At 37.9% G+C, this 12,260-nt stretch overlaps 1 protein-coding gene across 9 annotated transcripts in view; it reads right to left on the reverse strand.

The window, feature by feature from the left end:
• The window catches only part of PPHLN1 (periphilin 1), a 142,446-nt gene extending 130,188 nt beyond the window's left edge, over positions 1–12,258 (reverse strand). For 3 of the 9 annotated variants that reach the window (XM_027592932.2, XM_027592930.2, XM_027592928.2), the window contains exons 1-2: positions 11,302–12,140; positions 1,969–2,060 (exon numbers count right to left, since the gene is read on the reverse strand). In XM_027592932.2, coding sequence (XP_027448733.1) covers positions 1,969–2,060; positions 11,302–11,341 — 132 coding nt within the window. In that variant the 5' untranslated portion in view covers positions 11,342–12,140. Of the gene's footprint in view, positions 1–1,968; positions 2,061–5,059; positions 5,103–11,301; positions 12,154–12,184 lie in introns of those variants that run through there. The other 6 variants (XM_027592934.2, XM_027592929.2, XM_027592936.2 and 3 more) reach the window with 4 other exon arrangements.
• Positions 12,259–12,260: the final 2 nt, after the last annotated feature.

Here is a 12,260-nt window from a genome sequence, read left to right on the forward strand (position 1 = left end):
GAAAAGGGAAAAAAAAAAGGCAATTCCCCAAAATTGAAAACAAACTAAAACAAATCCAACTATATATCCAGTTGGTGGCATAACCACAGAGAAAATTCTTTAAAAGTATCCTTGAAATACAAATTCCTACAGGATATATCATTAGAAAGGTAGGGCTCCTAAGAATTTTTTTTCTAAAGTCATCCCTTTTTCCATCTCTGCATTACTCCCACATCATGTTTATCTATATCACTGTTTTGTTTTTCTAGGTAAACTATAATTTTATCAAATGGAAAAGAATTTAACTCAAAGTTCAATTAGAAACTACAGTCTATAATAAGTATACAATCTATAAATAAAACCTGGAAAGAAATGACCTATAGTAATAATTAAGTCTACCCGTTCTGAAATATGGTAGGCCTCTTTCTTTCCTCCTTTTTTTTTTTCTGGTTGTCAAATGATTCTTTATTATTTCCTTTGTAGTTCTTAACTAGCTGGACATTCCATTGCACCACTATTGATGTCATCTATGATGTCATGAGGATGGCAGCCATCAACATTGCAGCCCACAGATTGGGCAGTCCCCAGGATCTCCTTAATGGTTCCAGAGAATTCTCTGGCTAAAGATCAGTGATGCATCTATCGAGCAATGTTGATAATATCATCATAAGTGATATTTTGACTGTGCTTAAAGTTTTTCTGCTTCTTTCAGTCTCTTGGCGGTTCCTTGAGGGCTTTGACAATCAGGGCAGAGGCAGAAAATACCACTTCAATCTGGGCATGTCTTTCTGAATGGTCAGTTTCACTGTAATCCTCAGATCCTTCCAATCATCAGTTGCTTTGGTGAGGTCATCACCAACCTCTACTGGAGAAAGACTCAGGAGGCCAATCTTGGGGTCCAGGGCAAACATAACACCAACTTCCCCATCAATGCACCCCAGGTATATGACTTGGATCTTGTTGGGGTTGGGATCTTGGAACTTAGGCAGCATGGTGGAGGCAGCTGGTGTCAGGATGAACCCGAATGTGGGACTACCAAGATAGATGCACCTTCACTTCCTCTAAGCCAAAAACCAAAAAACCCATCTTTTATCATTTTAGATCAACTCCAGCCTAAGCTGTAACCCAGGCCAAAAGACAATGTTGAAAGTATATTATCCATCTAAGTGGGTCATAGGACTTACTCAGAATATAGAAGTAAAAAAAAAAACAAAAACCAACATACAAATAAATATTTGTACCCTTTGATGGTGTATGATGAATCTATAATATATCCACATAGTACGACCACAACCCAAATCCCCTGGTGCTTAGAAAGGGCCTGTGTAAAAGTTTAAGATTGACAGCTTCTTGACCCTCCCCAAACTTTCCCTTGGGTCTCTGCAGAGGATTTTGGGGAGAAAGTGCATATATTCACTCAATAAACACAAAACTCTTACTATGTGCCACATACTAGATGGTGCTGGGAATACAATAATAAGCAAAATAGCAAGCTCCTTGAGAAGAGAAAAGCCCTAATTAAAAATTTCCAATTCCCAAAGCAACAGAGAGACAAGTAAGTAGGACAGTATACTAAAAGCTGCCTGCCTGCCCCTCATCTGCCCCTACTTCGTAATTTCACATATCCAATTTGCAAACATTTTTAGGAACACAAAAATAGGTGACAGCCAATAGCAGGAGCAGGTGCTTAAATACTCCTTCATTAACTGACAGTCCAACTTTATAAAGCCTCAAATTTTCTTCAGAAATTCAATATAAAAATCCTCCATTTTTAGAAATTTAAATAAGAAATATGAAATATAGATTATCCACATAAACGTTGCCTTTTATTTCAAACTTTTAATTTTTAAAATATAAGCTTAATCTGTCTATATTTCAACTTAGACTGGTCAATTTTTGGCACTTAAAGATTTTGCTAGGCCTAGCTTCAGTGTACCAAATTCCCTTAGACACTAGGTTTTGAATTATTCTACATCAGTAGCAACTTACACTGGGGTGATTTCGAGGAGGTACTCGTTCTCTTGGAAGTCTTTCATAGTCATATCGTCCTTCAGACCACATTTCATCTCTTCTGTAAGCCACTAAACAAAAAGAAACCAAAGAATTATGGTTTTTATGTTATTAGAAACAACAGAGAAGATTTTTAAAAGAGTAGTTACATTTTTTCAAGTATCTCTGGAAAATATTTGTTGGAATGTAAGTGACCAAAAGGAAAAAAAAATGATTAAGACAATTCTTCTTCCAAACAATTCGGAAATGTTCTTTTTAAAAAAATATAATAGAAAGCCCCACATTCCATTTCAAAGTCTATTTAAAGCTCCAAAGAGCTTGTTCCCAAAAACTGTGGTAAAAAGATCCATAAGACCACAAATATTTTTTCATTCTTATAGAAAAAATTAGAAAAGATTAATTTTCATGAATAATTTACAATGCTGATCAGCAATGCTGCTCCTATTTCCTGGTGGATGGTTTCTATAACACTAGTTTCTAGTGTTGCTGCATTCCTAGAGCTTTATCTCATCTATGTGTTCAATGAATTCGTTTTAACTGAAAAGTGTTAAATAAACAATCCTATAAACACACACTCAACAAACCCTGAAATAAATCACTCTCGATTTTGCTTTTAATGCTATAAATTTATTTTAATGCAAAGGCACTCTCGTAAAATTTGAAATTAAAATAAAAGTTATGTCAGCATTTTTCATGTTTGGGATACAGAAAGCAGCTTCCTACTTTAGGAGCTGACGTGTTCTGGATAGAGAGCTAATGCAGTTCATTATAGAGTCCAGATGAAAACAATAAGTGAACAGGCAAAAGACAAGGTAAGCAAGACAAACAAGAGATGATGAGCAGAGGGTGCAGGAAATAGCCTGAGGGTCATTTATATGAAGTGGCAACACAGTGGATCAGGGGTTGGCAAACTTTTTTATAAAGGACCAGACTAATATTTTCAGCCTTGCAGGTCACAGGTCTCTGTCACAACTACTCAATTCTACTGTTATAATATGAAAGCAGCCATAAGCAATACATATAAATGTAGGGGTGTGGCCGTGTTCCAAAAAAAATTGTATTTACAAAAACAGGCAGGCAGTCCACAGGCAGCAGCACAACCACCACCAGAGTAGATGAGAAATGGTTAACAGAACAGAACCAGGAGAAAGTGAAGCAGGTTCTGACCCAAGAACTATGAACCATCCTGATACACAGAAGGATAATCACAAGTGAGAAGTGAAAAATGGGACAAGTACTAAGTCAGGACCTTTGTAGTACACAGAAAATAGGCAACAAGTCGAGACACAGAGTCTGCAGATTTGTGGAAAAGGAAAATTTCTCAAGGAAGATACATGTCAAAAGATTTTTGGTGGCTCTTTACAATGTAATAGCACTAAGAGCGGGGGCAGGGGGAGATGACATTCCATTTTGGCAGTATAGCATTCTAATGGTTTAGGCTAAGAAAAAAAACAAAGGCTGGAAGATGAGGGCAATATTTTTTGACACTATCCACAGTACAATCTTAATTTCCTCTGTAAAAACAGACCTACAATATTTTCTAATACAAACAGACGCAATAAAATGAACTAACTCAAAGATGCCTAGAAAAATCTTAATTTAAGTTACAAATTAGCTTTTAACATTATACATAAATCAACCTAAATTCCAAGTCCATAATCAGACATCATCAAGAATATTTTTCAGGGGCCCCTGGGTGGCTCATTTGGTTAAATACCTGCCTTCAGCTCAGGTCATGATCTCAGGGTCCTCTCCCTCTGCCCCTTTGCCCTCCCCCTACTCTGCACGCTCTAAGTAAAATCTTTAAAAAAAAAAAAAAGAGAGAGAGAATGTTATTTCAAAGTAACCAGTCTTTTATGTACAAGAATTGATGGAAGCTTGAAAGAAAAAAAAGAAATTATCAAAATTACTCCTCTGATACCACTTTTACTGAACTCACCAAATTTTTACTGACTTGTTTATCCTACTTGAGAAACAATACAGAGAAATAACAGCAACCAACTGCAATCAAATCACAGAAAAAAAAAATGGACAAATGAAGATAGTTCACAAAAAAAGGAAATACAATGACTCAATCTTTTGAAAAGATGCTCAACTTTCTTCAAAATAAGGCAGATGAAAACTAAAACTATAATGGGGTACTCATTTTCACCCAAAGCTCTGCAAAACTCAAACTGCTCTGATGAGAGTAAGAAAAGTAATACTCTCATATATTAATGAAACGAGTATAATTTGGTACAGACTGGGAAAAATGGGCAATTATCTATTAAATGTTAGACGTATGTTTGGCCTGGAAATTCTACTTCTCTGTATACTTGAACAGGTACATAGTAAAGATTGAAAGCAACCTAAAATGTTGGTTAGGAGGACAGATTAAATAAAATGCTGTACATTCAAATAAAGGAATATTATGCAAGCCATTTCAAAGAAAAGTAACATCACATATAATATTGAAGGAATGCCAAGATACACTGATTTAAAAAAAACAACAACAAAGGGTAGATTAATATATTGAATATGTTGCCACTATGGGAAAATAAAAAGATAGGGTATGAATACATATCCATATGCACAGACTACTTCTGGGAGTATAAGCAGGAGAAATGTAACAGTGCCTGCCACTGGGTGCCTGGGTACAGGAAGGTGAATATTTTCACTGCATAATGTTCTATACCTCCTATTATCTCTAACAAAAATAAGTAACTATATTTAAAGGTCCCGGAAATCATTCAATAAGCATAATGTGTCAGGGTGCCTGCCTGCCTCGGTGGGAGGAGCGTGTGACCTTTGATCTCAGGGTTTTGAGTTTGAGCCCCATGTGGGGTATAGAGATTACTTAAACAAGTAAAACTTGAAAAAATAAGCATAATGTCTCAAGTGATGGCAAAAATTATGAATATAAATTGAGCTAAAGGAAAACAAGTAAAAATAAGACTTTGTATTTAAGAAAACTACAAGAGTTCTAAGGAAATACTATATAGTTTCTTAACTAGATATAACGCTACAATATTAAAATTACTGGCTTCCCACACACACAAAAAAATGTAAGAATAACTACTAAACTACTTACTTGAGTCCTTTCAGGAATCAAATTTAAAGTTTTCAACAATCTCCTGTAGGAGGGGGGGGAAAAATACAGACATAAGATTTTGTGTCTGTATAAACCAACCAATGGAGAAAAATAACCCTTCATTATTTGTATAAATAAAACTCTCAAAATAAAAAAAATTATGACCATTAATAAGCCAAACTCCTTTCAAACACATCTTTAAAACAGAAGATATTCTTTTGACCACCAGAGGCCACCCAAGTTTCATAAGAACAACCGAATTGTATTAAAGAATTCCGGTCCTAATTTTGCCAGTTGAGGGCTGGGCAGGGCATCTCTCTTATCCTTAATCTCTGAAAGAATTGCATAAGATGTTTAAAGTAATTTTTACCTAGAATATTAAGATAAACTATCTCACATATTGAAAAAATTCTAGCATCCTTAGTCTGGAAATCCTTACAATTTTATGTCGGCAATAAATGGTCCCACATTCAAGTCATCTCAAAATCAAGGCAAGAATCATCAACTCATCAAAGATTATTAAACTAGGTAAAAATTTGATGGAGAACTTTTTGTTTTTCCGATTTTTTTTTAGTATAGTTGACACCCATTACATTAGTTTCAGGTGTATGGCAGAGTAAATATATATTATGCTGTCTATACTCACAAGTGTAGCTACCATCTGTCACCATACATCACTGTTAGAATCATCATTGACTATATTCTCTATGCTGTACTTTTTACTCCTGTGACTTTATTCCAGAACTCGAAGCCTGTACCTCCCACAACAGAAAACTTTTTAAAACTTTCTCCCAAGGGGCTCCTGGGTGGCTCAGTTAGTTAAGCGTCTGCCTTCAGCTCAGGTCATGATCCCAGGGTCCCAGATCCAGCTAAACCACCAGCTCCCTCTGCCCTCCCCCTGCTCATGCACACACGTTCTTTGTCAAATAAATAAAATCTTTAAATAAATAACAACTTTAAAAAATTACTATGTATTTTCAGAATAAAGAATATAAAAATAGTAGAAGACAATAAAAGACTAAAAATATATACGCACTAGTGATATTGCTCATAGGGCACTCATTTTTTTCTTGATTATTCTTTTCACTTAATCCATGTTTTTATTTAAATTCAAGTTAGTTAACATACAGTACAATGTTGGTTTCAGTGTAGGATTTTGATTCATCACTTACATATGGTACCTGGTGCTCATCACAGCAAGTTCCCTCCTTAATACCTATCACCCATTTAGCCCATCCCCCTGCCCACAAACCAACCAGAAAAAACCCAAAAAACAAAAAACCCCAAAAAAGATACTGATATTTTAGTAAGACTGAACAGAGCTTGCTGGAGCAAAATAATTAGCATCCACCGGGATAAAATATCCCGCCCCGCCCCTCGCAAAAAACAAACAACAAAAATCCCGCACAGGGGCGCCTGGGTGGCTCAGTCGTCAAGCGGCTGCCTTAGGCTCAGGTCGTGATCCCCAGAGTCCTGGGATAGGCCCTGCATCAGGCTCCCTGCTCAGCGGGAAGCCTGCGTCTCCCTTTCACACTCCCCCTGCTTGTGTTCCCTCTCTCGCTGTGTCTCTCTCTGTCAATAAGTAAATAAAATCTTAAAAAAAAAAAAACCCGCACTGCTGAGGCCCATGTCAAATTATTAAACATCCTTCATCCTTAAGAAATCTACATAATTAGGGAAAGAGGAGTATAAATATTCCCTATACAACCTTGTACTGTTAGTAAAACAAAACAGAAGACCCAGTTTGATTACATACAAAAGAAAAGAAAGAATATTGGACTATAAAGAAGGTAAGTCCTAAGCTGGATCTTGAATTAAAACAACAGAAAGGGGAAAAGATAATCTATTCAGCAACCTTCTGATTAGTAGCACATGTTGTTTATGACATTATCCAGATTTAAGAAATTGCCCCATCCCACAACTAGAAGCCAATCAGCTAAATTTAAGCAAAGATACTCTCTCATTGAAGTGATCATGTTACTGTGTAATCACTAATCTCCCATAGTGGAGTCCAGAAGTACTCCAGTAAAGTTCTCTGATCCAACAGGATATGAAAACTGTAGAACTGAAAAATGGAAGGACCCTCTATATCACAATTAGGCAGAGAACAGGATTAGAATTCAGTAGAGAGAATGTAAGCTTCACTTAGAAGTTTGCTAATTCTCTTATGCCATATTCATTAGAGAGTATGTTTAATATACCACCATGGTATATTAAATCCAGAAAGAAATAAGCCTTTTTTTGAGCACTCGAGAGAGCCAACCATTATTAGGTTGACTTACTTGAGGACTAAGAGAATACGGAGAACTGGAATTCTCAGTGAGAGTAGCCTAGAAATTGAGAAAACAGAAACTCACAGGCAATATCCTTCTGTCAAACCATTCACACTTTGAATCCACAGGCAAGGCAATGGGTAGATCTATTTTTCACCTTATCCAAACTGGTTATAGTAGCTTAGACTATAGAATAATTGTGCACACTGCTCTTTTCAGCTTCCAATATTAAGTACACTCAGAATTTAAAAAAAAAAAAAAAAAAAAAAAAAAAAAAAAACGGCGCCTGGGTGGCTTAGTTAAGAAGCATCTGCCTTCTGCTCAGGTCATGATCCCAGGATCCTGGGGTGGAGCCCCACATTGCATCGGGCTCCCTGCTCAGCAAGGAGTCTGCTTCTCCCTCTACCCCTCCTCCTACTTGTGCTCTCTCTCAATAAATAAATAAAATCTTAAAAAAAACAACACTCAATAAAATAGCTTTCCCTCCTCTCCAAACCCACTTTTCACTCTATTTTCATCAGTAACTATTTTGATAGTGAACTATGGCTAGTGAACAGAAAAGTCACATATGACCTTATACTCTAGATGAGCATTAGGCATTTGCACTGGCAATTCCCCACCTAGAATGTTTTTCTCCAGCAATCTGCATGGCTAACTTCTTCGTCCTTCATTATTACCTTCCTAATGTCATTTATCTAATCTCCCTAAAGCTTCCTATTCTTTTCATAGCACTAGTCATCTAAGACACTATATAACTTATATTTGATGCATATTATTGGTCCCTTGCTAAGAATACGAACTATATGAAAACAGTGATCTCTATGTTCTTCATTAATAATAAGCACCTAGAACAACTTGCACAACGTATTTGCTCAGTGTTCGGGAGTTAATTTAATAATGCTGGTAATATGCCTCCTCTAGATAAATGATTCCCACATCTCCACTTCCATCCTGACTCTGTTCAAGAGAATGTATCACAAACATCTGCAACCCAACATGCCAAAAGTTCTTCACACTTCTCAGAAACCTGCTTCATCTTCTGTCTTCCCCATTTTAGGCAATGACAACACCATGTACCCAACAGCCCAATTCAGAAACCTGAATCATCCAAGACTTGAAACTTTTCATATCTAACTATTCATTAAATCCAGGTATTTCTATTGCCTCATTACATAAATATTGGATGCTCCTCGTCTAGCTATTGGACTCCCCAGCAGTAAAACACTTGTCTCCCTGATTCTCCCTCACCCTATAAATTGTAGCCAGAAAGTTCATTCTGATAAGACACCTGATTTAAAAATCTCTCAGTAATTCCCCATATACTGAAGAATGAAGATTCAACCCTAACCTTAAAAAAAGGCTTATTTATGATCTTGCTTTTGCCTTTCCAGCTTCACCCCGACCACTTCCCCAATAGCTTAGCACACTTTTCCTCTGTCCCTTGCCCTGTTCATGCTCTCTCTCAAATAAATAAAATCTTAAAAAAAAAAAAAACTTAAGCTCATCTCAGTATGAGATCCACTGACCTTAAAGCAAGGTAAACATATTCCAGACATCCTAAATTGAAGAAGCTTTTAAGGACTGACTTCAACCCAGAAACTAGATATTACTAATATTTATTGGAAAATGTTTAAAATTCCAGACAACTAAATTAAAAATGAATTTTAGAATATAATTAGTGAAGGCCTATGAAAAAAAACTAACACCGATGTCAATTAACATGGTCAAAATAGAGCAAAATATCTACTAAGATTAATCACTGTTCCGTGCTGAGGGAGATATTTATCTCCCTCAGGAAATGGTAGTTAAGAAAGCCAAGAAAATTTAAATAGAGTCTTGAGAGATTGCTTAAATGTGGATGAATGATAGTGGAATCCAAAAAAAAAAAAAAGGTAAAAGAATTATGGAAGATGTGTCTGAGAAAGTTGGAACTGATCAGAACGGAAGATTTGCATTGCAAAGGAATGGAAAGTAAGCCTGCATAGGAATTCGACAAGTTTTCCTTTCTTCCCCTTTAGTAGATATCACCTCTCCTATTTCAGATAAAGCACAGAGGCTCTGAAAAACTCAATCCCAGAGCCAAAGCCTAGAATCATTCAGGTCTGCATGACTTTAAATCCCACGCCCTTTTCATCATATCACATTGTTTCACAAAGGTAACAGGCAAAGACAGAACACATTCAAGTGCATTAAACCCTAATACAAAGTAAGCAACTAGAGGAGAAGCTCACTGCAGGCTTTTAAGTCTAGAAATAAGGTGTTGGGGAAAATGTCATTCCAGAAAATTAACCTGGCAGTATACAAGACAGATTAAAGGAGAATAAGGCTTAAGGAAAGGAGACTACTGACTAATAACTTAAAGTACTGCATTCTCTGCTAGTTTCACAAATTACTTGATTTTTCGTGCTTTAAGGATACCTCTTATATAAGCCCCACTATACTTTATTAAATACTTAGGAGATTCTTGATTGTTCAATGTAAGTGATCAAGTAATTGAAATTATAAAAATACCAGATGTTTGCTTATATATGTTTACAAATCTAAATCTTCCTTCACATCTGGATAAAGCTTACAATCTTAACTGCTCAACCTCCTTCCAGGCTCAGCTCTCCTCTCCATCCTACCTTTAAAAAAGGATACTCAGTTAACTTTGCAAATACATCATCCATATCTGAAGTTTCCCTTATCAAGAATCTAAATTGTTTCACATCAATTAACTGTAACAAATCCAAACTCCTCTGCCCTCTCTCATCTCACCTAAACTCCTGTTCTCTCCAAAAAGATCATGCATGCCAGCCTCCTCACTGTGCCACAAAGTAACACACACACCACCTGGAGTTGTTTGATATATTTCTCAAACTACAGTACCTCTTTCCATTCTCTCATTCAACTTCGAACCATCCGTGAAGACCAAGCTCAAAATCTAGCATTCTCCACAAAGCCCAATTCTAAGCCCTACCACACTAAAATGGATTCCAAACTGGTAACTGATAGGCTGCATGTGACATGTGTTTGGCCCAGGGTTTCTCTGGTTTTGTTTTGTTTGTAATAAAACGTTATTCCATCAACAACATTTAAAAACTGGGAGATATCACTTTCCAAAACCGTATTTCCAATTATTGAAAAACCTACACACTCCGGCAACACTGGAATCATATTCTCATAAAGCAACAATCAGCTGAAGCTAAGTAGCAGCTGATCCCTTTCCAAAGGTTCTTAACATCTTAAAGTCAGATGACATGTCAACTGCCCAACTTCTGAGACTGAATTTGCAGCAGTTTTAATCAAAGAAATACCTGACTGCCTATGGGCACTGGAATTACAAAAATAAACAAGAAAATAATAGTCCCTCCCCCACAGCCTAGCTCAGTAGAGAAGGCAAAGAGACAAGCAATTAATAGGCACACATGTGGTAAATGCTATGATGAAGAAAGCAGAGGGCACTTAGCGTATGGCAAGGGTATCTAACTCTCTCTGAGGAAGTTACAAAATATCCCTCAGAGAAAGTCACAGGTAAAGTGAAACCCTTAGCAGGTGTAGGGATTATCTACAAGAGGCAGAAGAAAGGTCAGAGAAATCAAATGCCACAGAGAGAAAAGAAAACTACAAAGACCCTGGAGATGGGGGGGGAGGAAAAATATTCTGAGGAAGTGAAATCAGTTCAATACAGGCAGAGCCATCAACTTAACCTCAAATGCAGGTGTCAGAGAAAGGACTCAATTGAAAGGGCAGGAGGCAAAAAGCCAAGTGCTGGTTATGGTCAGGAGATGAAAGAGGCTTTCCATCAAGCGGAAGAACATGTAAGAGTTTGTTAGCAGGGAATAGAGGTTTCAGCGAGCTTAGCTGTTGTGTTGAGGGGTGAAATGTGTAAGAAAAGGAGGGAAAAACAGTGATAGCCTAAATCAAGGGAGAGGAAGTACAAAGCAGCATGGGGATGAGAGTGTAGCATATAAGACCAAAGGGGCTTACATCTTGGGCGGTAACCAAAAATAACGGGGATGTGAAGCATGGTAGCTTTGGCTGGCCACAAGTTTGCCAAGAGAATTAGTCGCAGCGGTCCCCTGGTGGATGTGGAGGCATTCGGGCCTCTCAAAATTCAGCTGCGCCCTGGATGCACTTCCTTCTCTCTAGAAGACACCGGCTTCAATCTGGATTGATTGTGCAGACTCCAGGAGAGGCTCTGGATTCCAGGCTGCTGGCACGCACGCTCCCAAGGAATGGTTAGAGGCCTGGTCTGTGTGTGCTGGTGGGTAGAAGTATAAACTACCCTGTATTCGTTTCTGATTTTTCTGTAGGAATGATGGGCCCGTTCACCTCCTCTTAAGAGAAAAAGCAGTGTGTGCCCATTATAGATTTACAGGACGGAAAAAGGCGCCAAGTAGTCCAACATTTGTCCATACCAACTCAAGATGAGTCATTCTGTGAATCCGAGTTGACCTTGTCTCAACTAGACTCAGATATCCGCCAGAAAAAGGCCTGTTTTACACTTTTTTTATAGGTCTCTAAGTAACTAATACTGAACTGGTACATCGAACGCATTCTTTAAATTTACCGACTTCCTAACTTTATCTTGGGTCATTGAAGTTACCTAGTTCAGTCTTCTTTCTGCATAATAAGGCGCTAAAGAGAAGCAAACCTGTGTCTCAGACTCAACAGTTTCCTTTATTCCAAACTCCACTGCGTGTCTACACCCTCCACCGCAAGGGCAGAATTACTGCACGAATCAAATGCAACGGGAGACTCCAAGTCCCGCCACGGAAAACACCCGCTCTCCCGCCCACACACTCGACTCGGGCGTAGCAGCCCCCGAGCCCGGCCCTGTCCACCTCGTGGAAAGGTAAAATGCGCTCACCGACTCTGGGCCACCGGGAGACCCCGTAAATGTAGTCGTCGGCTCGTCGCTCCTCTCCTAAGCAGGCAGTTCCGGC

Source organism: Zalophus californianus, chromosome 9 (assembly GCF_009762305.2).
Source record: "Zalophus californianus isolate mZalCal1 chromosome 9, mZalCal1.pri.v2, whole genome shotgun sequence".
Taxonomy (NCBI): domain Eukaryota; kingdom Metazoa; phylum Chordata; class Mammalia; order Carnivora; family Otariidae; genus Zalophus; species Zalophus californianus.